Source organism: Neltuma alba, unplaced genomic scaffold, assembly GCF_004799145.2.
Source record: "Neltuma alba isolate B1F8T4 unplaced genomic scaffold, ASM479914v2 tig00012667_pilon, whole genome shotgun sequence".
Classification (NCBI taxonomy): domain Eukaryota; kingdom Viridiplantae; phylum Streptophyta; class Magnoliopsida; order Fabales; family Fabaceae; genus Neltuma; species Neltuma alba.
The window spans coordinates 46,031-65,200 of NW_021637100.1; the positions used below are offsets into that span (position 1 = coordinate 46,031).

The 19,170-nt window shown below is 38.2% G+C and overlaps 1 protein-coding gene and 1 pseudogene across 1 annotated transcript; both read left to right on the top strand.

Annotated features, from left to right (window-relative positions):
- The first annotated feature begins 1,402 nt into the window (after positions 1 to 1,402).
- LOC114729735 (pumilio homolog 12-like) lies at positions 1,403 to 5,217 on the top strand. Its single transcript, XM_028916767.1, has 5 exons — positions 1,403 to 2,280; positions 2,428 to 2,590; positions 3,718 to 3,881; positions 4,000 to 4,258; positions 4,827 to 5,217. The coding sequence occupies exons 1-5, from the start codon at positions 1,403 to 1,405 to the stop codon at positions 4,944 to 4,946; spliced, it is 1,584 nt and encodes a 527-aa protein (XP_028772600.1). The 3' UTR covers positions 4,947 to 5,217.
- An 8,535-nt stretch (positions 5,218 to 13,752) lies between these two features.
- LOC114729736 (uncharacterized) lies at positions 13,753 to 17,063 on the top strand (annotated as a pseudogene).
- Positions 17,064 to 19,170: the final 2,107 nt, after the last annotated feature.

A 19,170-nucleotide genomic window follows, 5' to 3' on the forward strand; every position in this document is an offset into this window, starting at 1 on the left:
GAGAGAATGTGTTTTTTATCCTATTTATAGGGTATTGAGAGAATTTTTTTGGTATGGATATACAATTTTACCCTCTATTTATTATTGTGTTGACTTTATTTACTTGAGGTGTGTTGTATATTACATAAGGCTAAAATTAAAAAATTATTGAATTTTAAATGAGAATTAATGAAATTTAAAATTTTTCTTGATCTGTGTAAAATATTTAGAAATGACTTATGAAAAATAACAAAAAAAATATGTCCTTTGACGACAAAAGAATGTCACTAAATGTGTTATTTCTAGTTCAATAGCTAAATTGCAAATTCAATACATCTCATTTTCAGTGTTAGTTAACTAAAAAATTCATATAAAAATAGTCGTGAAACTTGTAATTTTTAATTTAATACCTAGTTGTTAGTTTAATATTTATTATTCTTAGTTCAAAATTTGTTAACTAAGTAACTAACTAATTAAAATTGTGGAGAACGGAAAAAGTGATAAAACTTGTTAGTCATAGTCCAACACTTGTAATTTTCAGTTTTGTCAATATCATTTATGACACAAAAGTGCATATGGATAATTTTACAACATTTTCAAAACAGTTTCACTTCTTTTTCTATCATTTTTAAGTGTTAGCTGCCTAAACTAAAGTGTCATGTATTCAAACTTCTTTTCTATTTTATGGTTTTTTTCCTTAGGAAAAGTATCATAAATGGTTGAAAATTATATACAAATATATGGGATAAGTTCTGTTTTCTGATAATTCGTGTGAATCATATAACAAACTCTTGCAGATTTTTTTTTTTTTTTGCTATCAAAACTCTTACAGATTAACATCAATAATTATAACTAATAAAACATGATCCTGCTGTGTTTGCAAATTTAATGTTTCTTAATTAAAATTAGGGTGGGAAGGCGGTGTTTGGTTTTTCAAAAGGCGTTTACTGCGGATGGCTGTGGTAAACGCCTTTATGAAAAAACAACGGGGGAACAAAAAGAAGCCCAGATGGGATTGGGCTAGAAAGGCGTGGGGCCCATATAATCTTTTTTCAAAAGACGGAAGCAGTCAACGAGGGGTCCAGTTTTTGAGGTGACATTAAGAAAAATGCGATTTCGTATTCCCTGAGATTTTCCAAATATTGCATGCAGAATCATACTCTTGACCCACGACTCTCCTTCCTGCTATCCCCTTCCATGACTCTCTTTCTCTCTCCCTCTCGCCTCTTTTCCACTAATCCTTAGCTCTTCTGTAATTTCGCAACTTTCCTAATTTTTTCCTAAATATTAACGATATTTCAATATTATTACTTACTTCACTAAAAACTCGGCTCCTCACGCTCCCTTGAATCCTCAAACCCTCTTTCTAAACCCTTCCTTCTCAAAGCCCTTCGGCGTGCGAGCTTTTGCTTGCGGGTTAAGGATGGACGTTCATCGACGCCCTTCTCCCCTCAAGATTGACTCTGCTAATTCCGCTTCTTCTCCGTCCGGAATGAGCCTCCCCGACTCATTATTTCAAAATCATTGCTGCCAATTTGGTCCTGATCATACCCTTGAGGAGTCTTTTGCCCGTCTGAGTATCCCGTCCTCCAACCACTCGCCCCCGTATTCTTCTCTCTTTAACTCAGCTCTTGATGGCGGCGCCATTAGACGTGGATATCCTATGGAGTCAATGCTGGAGAAAAAACTTTCAGTTCAGAATATTGATTGTAATAACCAAGGTGTTGGCGGAATGCGACCGCAGAATTATTATGTGGGGTCTGATATTTGGGGTTTGGAGAACTCTTGGTCGCCTTCTTATCCGACATCGGATGCTAATGAGCACTATTCGAACTATTTCGCGATGCAACAAGAAGTCGGCACGAGTTTCCCGACTGTCCCACTATCGAATGGACATGGATTGCCCTTCAAGTTACTACAAGATCACGGTCGTTTTGATTCAGGAAATACTATATCGTATCTTTCTAATTTTGATATTGATGGCAGCCATCCCCACTGGTTGCAGCCGTCTTCGAGTCTCCAATCAATCGGTGATTTTCGCGGGAACATGCTGTTGTTAGCAAAGCATCAATTTGGATGTCGACTCTTGCAGGAGATGATGACTGGCTTAAAAACAGAGGAGATTTCTTTGATATTTTCTGAGCTGATTGAACATGTGAGCGAGTTGATGCTGGACCCCTTCGGAAATTATGTTTTTCAGAAGATGCTGGAAGTCTGCACCGAAGAACAGAGGACTGAAATCATTCTAATGGTCACCAAAGCTAAATTTCAGCTTGTCAATATTTCTCTTAACATGCATGGGTAATGAATATCTATTTTTTCGCTTTTAAAAATCTTGGACTTGTTTGGCTAAAAAAAAAAATCTTGGACTTCGTTATTTCACCGTGTTGCCTCAATGCTCAATCTTGAATTCGTTCTGACATAATGGTTTCTCTTTGCTCATAGCAGAACCCGTGCTGTGCAGAAATTATTGGAACATGTTACCACCCGGAATCAACGAGCCATAATCATGTCGGCTCTAACTCCTGGTGTTGTTGCATTGACCAAAGATATCAATGGCCATCATGTGGTTTTGCATTGTCTAAAACAACTTTCAGTTGAAGAAAATAGGGTAAATATTTTTTTTCCTTCCAGTATCCCTGATTTTGTGCTGTACTTTGTCCCCACCCCGTGCTTGGTTAGCATATTAATATAATCATATTCCACTTGGGTATGTATGGTGACCATCTAAGCACAAGTCATTTCTTTTCCATCACCATTACAACAACACAACTTTAGAAATTCGTATACTTATCAGATAAAATTGCCTTAGTTTCAATCATAGAGGTGTTAAACTCATAATTCTCTTTTTCCCGGGAGTTCACTTAACAACTGCCCATTTGGTGTGCATTATTTAATTAAATGACTTTGGCTTTGGTCAGGAACTGCAAGGTCGATTTGAGGTTGAAGGATATATATATCTCTGCTGCTTTTTTTTTTGGGGGGGGGGTGGTTAGGGATAAATCTAACACCACTTCTATAATAGATATTTTATCGTAGTATGTACAAAGACCCTGAATGTTTCATTGTTCTCGTAATTTAATCCATTTTAGGTTAGTTAAATTATATTGCAATTTGTGCTCTTGCAGCAGCTGAATACATTTGATTTTTCCACTTTTCCACGATACATTATTTGTTAACGACCCATTGCATGCAATACTTGAGCATGGTCTTCATTAATAGGAGATCTTGATCCATCAGGATTCTAATATGTAGAGCGATGGATTTTCAGGCTATATAGTAGATAGTCACCAATTTTTGTCGTCACAGTATGTTTATCATATTTCACCAATTTACCTTTATCTGCTACCTCTACGTTTTCCAATGTTTTTCCTCTATGTATTTTCTGCCTTGTTCACTTAGCTTTATAAAGGACGAAAGTTTTCTTCATAGGTATAAGGAAAGTGATTGTCATGAATTGATTATAAATGCTTGTGTAAAAAAAAAAAATGCAAAAGCACATTTGTATAGAAAATGAACCATCCCAATGCAACATGCCCTTGTTTGGATAGGCATGTCAAGATCCAGTATGAATGACAACAGGATTTTTGAAAAGTTTCCTGATTCCCTTTTTTGTAAAGGAAGCTAAAGAGAAAATTGAAGTGATGCACAATTCTTATTGGATGAAATCTGGATTGTTATGTTATTCTCCTGTGGTTTTCTGTCATCAAATTTTCTGATTTTAGACTCCCCTGGCAGCATCTTCTGAATGAAGTAGCAAACCGCTGTTTTGAGATTGCAACAGATAAAAGTGGGTGCTGCGTGCTGCAGCAATGTGTGAACCATGCTGAGGGAGCAATAAAAGATCACCTCGTGTATGAGATCGTACAACATGTTTTGAAGCTAGCTAAAGATTGTTACGGGTTTGTTTTGAATGGATCATGAAATTCTCTCATATGACATTGACACTTTTTTTTTTTGGGTACAAAAGATCTAACTACCATTGTTTCACTTGCATGTTGTTTTTTTCCCCTCTTCCAGCAACTATGTGGTGCAACATTTGATCTCTCTGAGGATAGCAGCAGTTACAGAATCTATGCTGATAAGGCTCCAAGGGAGCTTTGTCTCTCTTTCCTGCAATAAATATGCTAGTAATGTTGTGGAGAAGTTTCTACTTGAGGCTGGAGAGAAGTATTCTACACCAATAATTTTGGAGTTGCTTCAAGACAGATACGCTTCAATGCTTCTTGTGGATCCATTTGGCAATTATGTCATCAGATCAGCGCTGGTGGTGTCCAAGGTTAGGGGCACTATAACGCATGAGAATTCGTTTATTTGTGTCTGCCCTTTTCTTTGGGAAAAAAATTGGAGTTTCTAATAGTATAGGCAATTGACAAGCTACTGTGGTAAAATTCAAGGTGCTTCTCTCGGTTTGGACAGGATATATTTATCTGTTTGCTTATTTCATGGTAGCATTGACTGGGTCGGATTTGCTTCAAAGCGCACTTAATTTAGGAAGCCCGTTGTAAACAGGATTTTGCGACTTTTGTAACCAAATCGCTATCACATTAATTTGATCAAAATACGCTGACTAAAACCAGGGGATTTCTTTTCTTTATAATAGATCAACGGGTTGCTAAACACACCCATAACTAAGTGTCATCAAGCTTCTCTGAAGGCATTTTTCAGGAATATTGCTTTCTTTGATGTTTTTATATCTTCAAAAATAGGCCAAGTCCTCGTTGATAAATCTTTTTATGAAGCATTTCTCTAGGAATATGCAGAACATGCCACATGGTGTCTAAAGCCTCGTGGAATTCATTGCAATGCTATGCAACAACGCTAACCCATTTTTTTCCTGGGTGTAGGGACACATTCGTGATGCACTGCTGGTGCTGATTGAGCGAAATTCCTCAAAGATGCGTACCAATCTCTACGGGAAAAAGCTACTTGCCCGGTTTGACAGGGGCAACCTAAGATTCATCTAGACATGTATTATTATTTGTTATATATTTCATGTTTTCTGTGAAGACTTTCTTCTTTAGGGAGTCATTCATTTTCGATTGTGTCCCATTTACTTGAGAACCAACGCAAGGTCTTGAAGCAGTGTATGTAGCAGCTCTCGTCTATAGTGGTAATTTGTTAGTGGAAGGTAATTGAAAGCAAGCGGACAAAGGGCAAGTACATAGGAGCTCAATTTATATATTACTTTGTCTTCGTACAAACGCTGCTGCTGCTGTTGTTGTAGTGGTTGTTGTCTGTCCCCCTTTACAACTTTTGCTTTGTATTTTTAGCTACAATAAATGGAACCCATTTGCTCTGGTCCCTTGTTTTGAAATTGTTCGATTTGTGGATTCGTGACTTCTTAATTTTAATTTTAATAGCACAAACATTTCAATTATATATAGATTTAAGATTTTCAAACCTTTTGAATCGTATGTATTAATTGTGGTTTGACCTTTTCTCCTTTCAAGAATCTGAATCAATAAGTCCTACTTTTTATTCATTTTTGTTAGAGAAATATTAGTAGTTTACTTTTTAAAAGAGGAACCATCAGCCAACTAACTAATTCGTACTGGGAAATCTGAAAATTAAATGTTTGATTTAAAAGAAATGGGTTACGTTGTATGGAGGGAAGGATAATGATGATGCTTTTATTGCTTGAACAGAGAAATCAGACTTGTTTGATATCATGATGCGCAGATTCATCAAATATATGTCCGAGAGTGTGCCTACGGTCAATAATTTGACTGCATAATTGATAACTTATGGGAGGAGGAGAGCAGTCCAGCGAAACCGAAACCCGAAACAAAGACGAAGCCGGAGAAATAAACGAACTCCCAGGAGAGCAAGCCAGAAACTGCACCTTAGCTCTTCCCCTTCCAAGGCATACTTTAAAATAGGATCATTTCTATACTGACTGCGGATCAAATAAATGTTGGTATATCCTGTTAACTTTTCTATTAATAAACAAAAGTCTTGAAAAAATTAGTACTATTATTCACCCTATCAATTTGGCTGCTTCGCTGCTCCGTGGAGGACCCACCCCGCCCGCGAGTAGCACCAGATATTTTTTCCTCGCAGGGCGTAAGCTGTGAACAGAGATTTAAAACACTACCGAGTCAGGGGTCAACACCTCCCTCACGTGCCATATATTCACAAATTGATCAATTAATATGGTTAACAAAATAAAAGTTCAAACTCGAAGCATCAGTTTCAATAAATTATTTCTAATTTGGAGCACTAACTGTCATAAGTCAGGAGATCTTTGATGGTGAACCTCGCGAGCTCACTTTGCATGTGATGTTTCTATCCTTTCATATTTGATCACTAGAAAGCACTGATTCATGTAAGCCCATCTTCCTGCTGTCTTATTGTCTTTCTGCGATATCTGTTTCGGCTTTTTCTTCCGGAAACATAGATGGATTGATGCAGGAACTCGTGTCTGTTTTTTTTTTTTTGGGGGGGGGGGGGGAGATTACTGGAGAGAAACGGGAACAGAAGAAGAGTTTTAGCCCTTTGGGTGTACGAAGGCACAAGTTATTCATTGCAAAGTGCAGTATACATGGCGGTGCACATAGAGACAGACATACAGAGTAAGAGCGGACAGGAATACCCAAATCAACTTATTTCTAAGGACCTAAATTCATAGGACAAAATTATCCATACATAGGACGGAAGAAATTAAACGAAGGAGTATCTGAATAGTAACAAGGAAGCTAGTTAAGTGGAATCAGGGGCATTTGGGGTCTCCCTTGCTGTTCTTGAGATCTCTGTAGCAAGGGCACTCGTGCTTGTTGCCATAAGTCCCAGAAGGCACGCACTTGCACCTCTCACAGCAGATCCCACAGTAGTTCATGCATCTATCCCGCACTCCTGCCTTGGCGCATCTCTCCCCGCACTTGGCGTCACAGAATGCTGCAATTTCACCAACAAACACATCAGTTTAAATCTCTTTATCTTGAATGAGTGAAGGAGAAATGAGCTTCATCCTCTAACAGAAAAGCTCAAGGAAAAGGCACAGAACCAGCACAGTCGCGAAGCTTGGCTTCATCTTGAAAAGAAGGACCGAAACAGAGGATGTGGATGAGGAAGGAAGGGGAAGGGCTTATTTATAGCATGAAACGAGGAGAGTGGGCGAAGGGGTTAGGAATATGTTACTGTGAGGATTTATTGGACACTTATCAACAAGTTGTAACCCAAGCACAGCTGGCCCTTGATTTTTCTTCTGGCTTTTGGATTTACCTGCCCTTGTACCCCTTTCTTTTTTCTTTTTTTTTACCAAGGACCCCTTTTCATGAGGAGTAAATTATTAATTGCCCCTACGTGATATGAATTTAATTGCGAGATTTTGAAAGAAAAAAGGGAAGGCTGGTAGGAAACTGGACCCGGCAGGGCCAGCATGCACGACAAAACAATTACTAGGTTGACAACTAATTCGACTCTGTCACTTCCACTAGCTAGCAATTTCCCGACAAAAAAAAAGTTGCATTTTAATTTTTAAATAAAAGCTCCAAAAATGGTTTAGAAGGATGGAGAGCGAGAGAGGAGGGGATGAGCTAAGAATAGGAACCTAACACGCCAAACTGGAGTAAAAGAAAGGACCACCGACGTCGGAAAAAGAATCTGGGAAGGCGAGCATATAGTCATCACATCTTAAGATAAAAGTTGACACTCCACAGTGTTGAATTTGGATTGATGAGGAATACCAATCCTATGGTTGCTAAAATATACATTCGGCATTTTTATCAAAACCCGATAACAGTAAACAAATTTGACGTATAGTATAGACATTATACGGTGAAAATTAATAAAATGTTACACTTAAAATCATTCTACCAATAATGATTTCAATTTTACAAAGAAACCGTTCTTGTCAAAAATAATTTTGCTTTCAATTTAATCTCTTTTCTCATTATATCACTTTGACAATTTTATTCTTTTAATAAAAATGGTGAAAAAAACTCAAAAAATTAATTGTTGAGTTTCAAAATTTTAATTCCAAAATTTAAATCAGTATCAGTTATTATATTCGTAAAAAAATAATTACATCAAAAAGTAAATGAAAACGTATTTTATAATAATTTTAATTTAAAATTTAAAAATTTTAAATTATTTTTAAATATTTTTCGAAGAGTAAAATCATTCTCACTTTTTCTGTCGTTTCTCTCGTCTAGCATCTTCAGTAACTAGCAAGGGAATAAAAAATTGTTTTTCTTCTCCTCACTTCAATCCCTTATGCATGGATATTCAATTCTCATTAACTATGCATTGCACTTAATTTTTTCTAGTAATTCAATTTGATCTTAGTACCAATTTTTATATATATATATATATATATATATGGAAAGGCAATGAAAATGATGATTATAGTAAAGCATAACGAGACCATGTTGTAAATGAGCCGAAAAATAATTTGGGCATGATCCTATTAAATAATGTAATATCCTTAACTTTGATCATTTTACTTGATTTATAAAGTGATATATAATCTAATCACACATATAAATAATTTACAAAAGTCATGTAATATATGTTATAATTAAATATTTTTTTAACTTTTTTAATTTTTTTAAATAGTTAACTAAGTCTTATATTAATGATTAAATGTAGTATAATTAATTGGTTAATATTTTTTTTGATCTCTCAAGTTTATTCTCGTTTTGGTTTTGATTTGTCAAGTTTCAAATCATAGATTTTGATTTCTCAAATTTCTATTCATCTAAAATATTGGTACTTATAATTTAATAAACACCCAGATTATTTTGTCTCTCGAATGATCAAAACTTATAATTTAAAATTTAAAAAACCAAAACTAAAATGAGAGTTAATCTGAGGAACCAAAAATACTATTACCCTTAATTAATCTTAAAATTGTTTTTTTTGTACAGAAAATTTCTTTGTTAACTATGCATTGCTTAAATTTTTTGATAGTAATCTAATTTGATCTTGCAAAAATGATAGAAAAATGTTAATATCTCTGATCATTAACATAGAAGCTAAAAACTAATTTGTAAACAATTCTCATGCCATTCACTATAAATGTCACATTGGAAAAGTGAGAACAAGTGAAATCTTTCCTAACATAAACAATTTCACCTTTTATTAAAAAATATAATTGTCAGATTGATGGAATGATATGATGAAAAAAAAATTAAAGTGAAAATAAAATTATTCTTGATAAAAATAATTTCCTTATAAAATTGAAATTGTTCTTGGTGTGAATAATTTTTATATAGTATTTTGGTAAATAATTTCTATCGTATAGGATTTAGATAATCTTTTTGCAAATAAAAACGTTTTTAAATTGCACAAAATAATCCACGATGATCCAGCCCGCGTCGGTGGGACACAGGCAGAGCTGGCTGGCTAAAGCGCTTGCTTTTTTAACTGGCAAAAGGGCAGGACTGAATGCCCTTTAGAAGGCTCTAGAGAACCCAGGAAACACCTCCGAGAGGAAAAGAAGGATTGAAATGGCATTCTGGGAAAGGGAGGATTCCCTCGTACGCCGTTTTGGCCTTCAAGTCGGTTCTGGCTCACGTGATCTGTCGGCATTATTATTATTATTATTATTATTATTCTATTTATAAAGCTTCAATAAGAGTTGATGTTCATGCATCATGAATACATGGCCATTTTTTAATTCGACCAACACTGACTGTTGTTAATTATTAAATATTTTTTTAGTTCTAAATATAAAATTTTTATATTAGATATGAGATTAATCTGAGGATGAAGGTCCGATAATCTGAGCCCCACGAGCGTGTTATGAGGCTTTTAAAGTATCTGTTGAGATGTTCAGATTACTTTATGCACATGTTTTCTTCATGCGCTCGCAGATTAAGCGATTGAATTCGTGATTTATAGTCATCCTGTCACTTGACCTCCCTGCTAATCTTGCAAGAATTACAATCAAATCCCATAAAAAATAACTACTAAAAGGTCCAATAACCATCTGAGCAGTCTGTAATGGCAATTTTCAGAGAGTGAGAAATAATAACTTTGTGATTTATTTTGTAATTTTTTATATAAACCTCACTGTAATTCTCCTGCTAATCTCTTGTTTTTTTTTTTTTGGGTTTGAAATAAAGACGCGCATATAAACAGCTCGCTGATGAGGCAGGATGAAGGTCCGATAATCTGAGCCCCACGTGTAACCTTGCTTTATGAAATGGCATGAAAAACAGTTGGTGGGCATCCCGTTTTAGGTTTTATTGACGGACTCCGTAACATATGTAATAATGACATGATTAACGCACAGGCAAGTACGGTGTTCTTCCATTGAAAAAGAGAGTGCCTCTGCGGGAAGAAAAGGAAAAGCGAGACACAGAGAAAGCATCAATGATGGGCACACTTTTTACTTCATTTGAGTAGGGAGGACGGACTGGCCATAATGTTTCCAAACAAATGCATTGCACCATCGGCCCACATCACATTAAAAACCATAGTAACCCGAATCATCATCATCCCTCCGGATTTCTCTGTCGGCCTCCCCAGTCCCCACTCCCCCAATTCCTAGCCAACTAGCTGTGGTTCCTCTTTCACCAAGGTTTAGCCGGTGGCACCAACTAATGTTCAAATCTTTATTCTAAAAGTATTCATATTTAGTGTTTGATAATATTTCAAATAGAATTGTTTCCCATAAGAGAATACCTATATTTAGTAAAAAAAAAAAAAAAAAACTCCCTGTCCCTTTTCACCCAGCCAAAATATCGTGGCCTCTTTGATTGCAATCACCCAGCAAAATATGTTCCCTTTTTTATTATTTCACCTTTTAATTGGCCTATTTAATATTGCTTCTAAATATGGTTTTTCCCCAAATAGTAAGATCTTTGATTTTTTTTTGTGTGTGTGGAAATATTGAAATTAAATCCCAGAATATAAGGAGGTTCATTTTTATCGTTCAGGGGACGTGTGGTACTGTGGCACTGCAACTGAGCCCCGCCACCACAGCGGGCTCCAAACCTCTGACGAATTTATCTGCTACCATTAATTAGTATTCATGTGTTTGTCCATTCCATCGGGGCGCCCACAGCCCGAATTCGATCCATGAGCCCCCAAGGTATGATGAGCAAGGCCAGTATTGTTTTGGGCCTATTCGGCCCAACTCTACCGGATCCGTATTAAACATGCTTTGAATTTATGACCGACGAAGAGTCCGGCGCCCGATTAGTGCTGGGAGTAAGTTCATTTTATTTATGGGCCCCTCGGTGTCGTCCTCGTGCCGCTCCAGCTCTGGTTGGGGTTAGATGGGTAAACAAGCTTCTTCTTTTTTTTTTCAAAAGCAAAAAAAGAAAAAAAAAAACAGCGTATGCCTTATAAACACATCCACGGGACAATTAAATCTAGGTACACCAGGCCTCGCTAGTTGCATTATATTCATTGGGTAAATCTATAATTAGTCTACTTGTAGCACGTTATTCATAGCATTTAAACTTAATGTATTCATGGTTTAGGCAATATTAAATATAAGATTATTCATTAACATTATCAAGATATGGTTAAACACGACAATTGTCCAGATTCAGGTATAGTGTGTATAATCCTTGTGCAGTTCAGGGTAGATACGGAGAGTGTGGGCCCTGGTGTTTGGGCGCGTTAGCATTTCCCGAAAAAATATGGTATGAATTTTTCTTGGACAGGCTATAAAAAAATGCCAGGCATCAGAGAAAAGGAGAGGAACGAGGCGGCATGAATCTTTGTCCAGGTGTAAAGCTGAGCACAGTGAGATTCCATCCTGAACTTTTCAATTATTATTATTTTTGTTTGCATTTAAAGTTGGTGCTGTTAATTTGTGGATTTTGATGGAGGAAGGGGCAGCAGGTTTGGTGTCTGTAGTGGCAGGGGACTTGCATGTGAAGGTCTGTGGAGGAGCACCAAGCTGGAGCCGCTCAGATATATTCCAGAGAATCACATCCAACCAACCAAATGAATAATTTCCCCAATTGACATTGATTTCATATTCCCCAATATCTGTTCCCAGCCTAAAATTTTAAATGCCCAGATTGACATGTATAATGAGAGTGGTAGGCGTAAGAAAGATGCACCTTATATTGATCGAGGAATTATACAGACACACAGGATAACGAGACAGTTGCATGATTTAGTATAATGTTGGTGATGTATGCTTGGAATGATTAAAACAAAAAGAATAGCGCAGAGAGAGAGAGAGAGAGAGAGCATCAGTGAAGGAGGAGTAGGAAAAAGGAGTCCCCGTGCTGGGCGTGGGAATCATGAAGTATTCCTTTTAAGTTTTAATCATAACTCTACTCATCAGCCTCCCCCCTCCCATATATTGGCGCCTCCCTTTCATTCTCCCTCCATTCCTGCATCGTATTCCCTGCATTATCACCATAACAACATCTCGTGTCCATATGCTTTTGTTTCTTCCTCAGCTCCAGTATGTGTTTTCTTATGACCAATATATGAATTTGATTAGGTTCTGGAGATGCGCACAAACCCACCTACCTCATCAGCTCAGGTGGATTCACTCTATATGTAATCATGTGTTATTTTAATTTTGACAATTAATCCCATGACCATGCATGGGCCAACTACTGTGCATATCAGCCGTCAAGATATGTGAAAGACTAAAGAGGCATTGCTCAGCAGAAGAAGCAAAGTGAAGTTTTTCTTCTTTTTTTCCCCCTGGAAAATGAACCAGGCAATCCAAAGGAAGGTGGTCCGTATTGGTGATGAGTTGAAAAAGAACTAGATTGTTACATAGTAGGTAAACAAGAGTACACACGCACGCATTGAAAAGAGTGGGAAGAAGAGCCCGTGATTAGCGAGGCAATCAGGAGGAGTGCTGGGAAAAAAGCCAAGGCAGGGGTGGTGCCCACAGGACGTCTTTTAGCAAAAATGCTCAGTTAAGGGTCAAAAAGAAGAACCTCTAGTGGGGATTGGTTACGTTGCAGCCCCACCCAAAAGCCAAAGCACACCAACTCATACCCATGAATGGACCTATTTATGGACGTGGATCCACCAGTCTTTCTTTGTTCAATCTTCAAGTGAGAAATTTCCTCACAAAATGACCTAACATTTGAACCCAGCAAGAACCGGAACAAACATGTCTGACTTAGCTTCCACCGTATTTTTTTCTTCCCATTCCTCACCAAACAAGGTGGTTGGCATCTTTCTCAATTGGGTTCTTCCGCTACATTACGCAAACGCGGTTTACCTATAAGGAAACCCGTACCTTCCCGCGCGCAACAACTCTCTCCCCGTTCCAATACTTTCTTAATCAATTCCAAGGGATTATGTTTTGAAAGCAGTTCTTCTTAACCAGGACTTAGCCTTTTCTTTTCCCATAGTGACTAGTGACCGCAACTTCTGATTCCGCAACACTGTAGAGACGCGTCCCTCCTGTCAAACCAATCTCTATTTCAAAATTCACAAAACCAAGAACAACAATAATGTGTCGCATGTCAATTTCTATCTATGTGTCGTGACAATAGAACGATGTATGTCATCGATGCAATCTCTCTCTGTTTTATTGCATTGCCAATTATTGGTTCATTCCCTCAGCAACCACAGTTGTGAGGTCAGGATCGAATTATTTGATTATGCGCATTCATTTCGAGAGTGGGAACAAGAATGTGAGTATTAATGAACGAAAGAATGAGTGAAGGTCGGTGTTAAATAGTTGCATTTAAAATAAATAATAACAAAAAAAGCAGGACAGATGAAGGAAAGAATATAATGCGTGTAATAGAAGCGCATGCGGGGGAACGGGTGGGATTTGGGCGCAGGACTGCATTCATAATTGATGGGCATTGTGTGCACATAAAAGTATTCCAAAATCATGGTGTTAGCTTGTGAAGCGTGATTTCTGTTTGACCGTACGAGGCCACTGTTGACCGTTGTACGGCGCGCGCGCTGCTTCGCCGTTTGCCCTGCATTTGATGATCTCCGCTCTAATCCAATCCCATGTCAGGCATCTGAGGTACACCAACTGGCCCGGTTTTGTCGTCAAACTAGCTGTCGTATTCGCCATGCTCCCCCTGACTCTAACGACCTCTACTCTCAACAATCCTCACCCGCCTCACAACTACAACAAAACAATCTGCGGCTGCTCCCTCCTTCGTCTTTCCCTTTCTTCTCTTAATTGTTTATGATTGTCTCCACTTGCTCTTTCACTTACAGATCCGATACCCCCTTATTTCCTTCTCCTTAACGCCATCCTCTCGCTCTCTCTACGCATACTTTCATTCCACTTTCTCACTCTTTGCTTTCTCTTTTCTTTTTTCAGTGGGCTCTCTGCTCACTGTTTCCCTTCTCGACCTTTTCCATTGCTGAGCCTCGCAACTCACGCGGCAATTTCGTACCTTCACCACTCTCTGCTTCTGGGTTTTTGAGCGCGAGCTTAAACGTGTCAGATGGAGAGGAAGCAGGGGTTCTTTTCGGCGCTTAAAGAAGAGGTGGTCAGGGGGTTGTCTCCCGCAAGGTCGAGGGCCAAGAGTCCGGCAAGGTCTGCCTCTCCGATGTCGAGTTTGCTTCGCCGCAGGAAGAAGCACCATGTCCCGCCACCCGAGTTGTTCATTGCGAGATCGGGAAGCTTGAGGCCGGCCGAAGCATTGTCGCCGCTGAAGGAGGGTCCTGATGGCACTGATGCTGAAGATTCCAGAGGCGAAGGACGGTGGGGACACTGGATGAAGGGCCCACTCGCCAGGACACCTTCTGTTTCATCCTCCTCCGCCTGTAAGAGGTCCGATCTGAGATTGTTGCTAGGCGTCCCTGGGGGCTCCACTCGCCCCCGTTCATGTTTCCACCGCGATTTTTCCTCACCGCCGATCCGTCACCTCATCAAAGACATTCCCATTGTGAGTTTCCACTTCTCGTATATTTTCCCCTTCCTTCATTTATATTTTGAGAAATTTATGCACATGTCGGAGCTTATCGTAGCGCCTAATCTTCCCCGTTCATGTCCTCGCTTTCGTCCATCGCAATCAACGTTAAATAAAGGCTTATTTCGTTTCTATTTCAGAAGTGCTTTCACATCCGGATGGAAGATGAAGTGATGAACTTGAGTGCCGGATGAATCTAGCAATTTTTTTATCATGTTTCTGATATCTACCCAAGCTAGAAGAACTTTACTTTTAAACACATGCTTTCTTCCCTTCTCTTATTCTTGGTTCAGGACATTACCGGACTTCTTCCCACATCTTCGCAGTTCATAATAAGTTGGGAACTAATTTGTGATAACAGTGTGCGGTAAATAGGGCTAAAATCCTATTATATTAGCCATCTGCCTGCCTGGTCTTCTGTTGGAGATTATTTTGTCTATTTTGAGTGAACTTGTGTGCGAGTGTCAATTGAAGGTAAATAAAAAGGAAGAGGAAGCGGTGTGGATTTTCTGATTGTTTCTGTTCCTGCACTTCTAAAGGTCTTCGGGGTACGTTACAATCTAATTGAGTGTTCTTGCAGGAAACTTCTTCTGCCCAGTACATATTGCAGCAATACACTGCTGCTTCTGGAGGGCAAAAGCTTCAAAATTCCATCACTAATGCTTATGCCATGGGAAAGGTGAGAATGATAGCCTGGGAGTTTGAGACAGCTAACAAAGTTATGAAGAGTCGGAATTCCTCCAAGGCTGCAGAATCGGGTGGATTTGTCTTATGGCAAATGAATCCAGATATGTGGTATGTGGAACTTGCTCTTGGTGGCAGCAAGGTTCATGCTGGTTGCAATGGGAAACTTGTGTGGCGGCACACACCATGGCTGGGTGCACATGCTGCCAAGGGACCAGTTAGGCCTCTGCGACGGGCTCTTCAGGTGAACCTACATATTGTGCCTCATTCCTCCTACCTGTTGACAACTACATTTCACCACCTTAATTTGGTAACCTAGATTTTCTTTCTGTTCACAGGGTCTTGACCCAAGAACAACTGCAAGCATGTTCATCAATGCCAGATGCATTGGGGAGAAGAAAAAATGGAGAAGACTGTTTCATCCTCAAACTCTGTGCAGATCCCTCAACTCTGAAAGCCAGGAGTGAAGGCCCAGCTGAAATCATAAGGCATGTCTTATTTGGGTACTTCAGTCAGAAAACAGGACTTCTCATTCACTTGGAGGACTCACACTTGACACGTATTCAAAACAATGGAGGGGATGCAGTTTATTGGGAAACCACGATAAATTCTTTTCTTGATGACTACAGGCCTGTTGAGGGGATCATGATTGCTCACTCAGGTCGGTCTGTAGTAACGCTTTTCAGGTTTGGGGAAACAGCAATGAGCCACACTAAAACCAGGATGGAAGAAGCATGGACAATTGAGGAAGTGGCATTCAATGTCCCCGGCCTTTCACTGGACTGTTTCATTCCTCCAGCTGAGCTAAGGTTTGCATCTATGAGTGAAGCTTGTGAGCTACCCCAAGGTCAAAGGGTGAGAACTGCTGTTTCAGCAGCCGCATACAATGCCAAAGTTGCACAACTACACAAATCTCATGAAAGCAGTGTCCGCAACATTAACTGGACAGTGGATGTTTAGCGGAGCAGAAGTCTGTACTCTCACAGTGAACAGGTCTGGAATAGCGTAGGTTCTAGTCTTAACACTTTTGAAGCTGGACTGACAAGTTTCTGGAGGTATATGATCAGATAGCAGCGGGGTTATCAAGTGGAGTTTTCTGTTGAGGATCACTACCTTTTCAAATTTGTATATAGAAATGATCAGTAAAGGTTCCCAAAAAGTGAATTTTGGTACTCTGGGTTTTTGGTGGACAATTAAGCAGAACAAAGCTTGTGTTTCCACTTGTTTTCCGTATATGCGAAATCGGGAATCTGCTGATCATTTATTAGCCACGATTCCTGCAGATCTTTCTGTGAAAGCATTCATTCGTGATGCTGGGAGATCAATTCCAGTAGTTATAACCTCTTCTTCATCGCTGACAATTTTTGACTAGTTTTCAAGGCGCTAATATGTAAGTTATATAAATGGTGGTGATACTTCCAAGGGAATTTTCTGCCATCTTTCATGGAAATTGCCATAGGAAAGTAGAATTTGTCCTGCAACAGTTTTGCGTTTTAAGGAACGTATATAATTGCAGTCTGCTAGTCAGTTGTAACATCTTCTACGTTAGTAGAACTACATTTCTTATTAGGAAAAGAACAGTATCTATGTCGTTTCAAAATTTCTCGGCCCTTTTCTTCTCTCCCTAGCATGATAATGTAATGGTTATGTTCCTTTTTTCTTTTAAACAAGCAATTCATCAGAACGAGTCTGTGTTATGTACCCGACCCTAACGTCATTTACCGAGCGTGCCAAGGATCCAATGAACCCTATATCGCGGAACTGCAAACGTATGTTGCTCGCTTGCGCCTGAACTACGAATTACGATCATTTTGTTGTTGTAATATCGGGGTGGGACTAAATGCCAATGCAGCCTCTAAGCTGTAGCACGATGCCTGAAACACTCGGGAATTTATAATTTTTCATGGGATTAAGGACCTGCTTATTGGTCAAAAAGATCCCGAATCTCATATCATACGTACAGGGAAAAAAAAAGACAAAAAATTGGCAATATATAAAAGATAATTGGCTATTGGTGGCATTACTCAGAAGTTACGAGCAGTATGGCATGTGCCAAATTTTATACTATGCACGGAGAAAATGTTTCTAATTAATAATGCTTCGGTCCCTAATATAGGAACTAATTGGGTAGTTGATGTTTGTCATATATATAAAACCTATTTCACATGTTTATAGATTTCTTTCTAAATCAATTCTATTAATATTCTCTTAACGATAATGAAATAGGAGAGGGAGGAAAGAAATTAAGGAAGATACTAATAGTTTAAACAAATATTGTATTAACTAATTTAACTCAAATTAGTTAATTAGGTTAATTTTAAGGACTGGAGGACTAGTAATTTTGTCCAGTTGGATTTGTTAGGCAAGAAATCTATAATATATTATGATTTTTTTATTCAATTTTGCTTGCATAGGCAAGAAAAGAAAAATCAAATTATCCCAATGAAAAAGATATGAAGAAAAATGTGATTTTTATCATAAAATTGTACTACTCTATATATTCCGTTCATCAATAGTGTGCTTGGATTACAAGAAATGGCTGAGCTCTTTTTCTGTATTTTCTCTCATTCAAGATGAATACAAAAGCATGTAAAACGTATTATTTAAGCAGGTATCAAACTTTTAAATGAATCTTATTACTTGAATAAGTGCAGCGTCTTTTCAACGAAGAAAACAAAAGAAAAGGAAAAAGATCAAAGCATGTATTCATATAGGAAACAGCAATCACTAGAAAGTAAAGTTTTCTTATCATGGATATGTTTATATATTTTAAGAGAATGATGGAAGAAAATGTTTTGTATAGGATTTCATAACTTATCAATATAATTATACACCTTCCCCCTCTCTTCTTGTTGCTCATAGGTATCCTTTTATTGAAGGTACTAAATATGGACATCTTTTCAGTAAAAATTTCAATTTTGATTGTCATATTGTGATAAATTAATCCTCTTCATTAGACAGGATAACCTTTTTCTCTTTTTATCTTATTTTAAACACACCATCTGATCCAGGCCTGGATTTGTCGTTGTGGGGTATGGAAATGAATAGTGTAAACAAGACCCAATACCAGCCAGCCCAACTCAAGCACACTGAGTTTCTTAGTCACTGCATGGTGCATAGGATCTGACCTGTCCGGATCACACATTCGAGGATGGATAGCTTCCGCGCCAGTCTTATACTACATATAGTGTTAATGATCCTCTTAAGCTGAGCTGCCTTATTAATGTCTTACGAATAATATAAGATTGATTATTGATTAATGAATATTTAATTCTACAAAGTAAATTTTTTCAAAGAGGAAAAACCATACCTAACACACCCAAGAAGAAAACAATAAAATTTAAGTGATTAACTGGTTCTGCTTTCCACCTGTGGCAACCGCATATTCTTGAGACCAACACCATTTGTACTTAAATGTGTTTTTAATCTTGGCATATTTATTTATTCGAAGGTGCTAAGATTAACCATGCGCGGGACCACTCTCTGCTTCTGCTTTGAAGGAGCTTGTTCTCCATTTTGAAAATGTGGTCCCTCGTCGTCTTTTTAGCAGCTTAGTGGTTCATCTCTCCCGGCCACTTTGCATTTCAAACTGTCATAAACTTTAACTCGAGAAACCAGAGAATTGTGGGCTAAAGGTAAGGTAAAATCTTAGCAAACTTTCAAGATTAACCGAATTTTCTGC

Coding starts and splice junctions, on each gene's coding strand:
- LOC114729735 (XM_028916767.1), top strand. CDS start 1,403: ATGGACGTTCATCGACGCCCTTCTCCCCTCAAGATTGACTCTGCTAAT. Junction 3,882..3,999: donor CTAGCTAAAGATTGTTACGG/GTTTGTTTTGAA, acceptor CCCCTCTTCCAG/CAACTATGTGGTGCAACATT. Junction 4,259..4,826: donor CAGCGCTGGTGGTGTCCAAG/GTTAGGGGCACT, acceptor TCCTGGGTGTAG/GGACACATTCGTGATGCACT.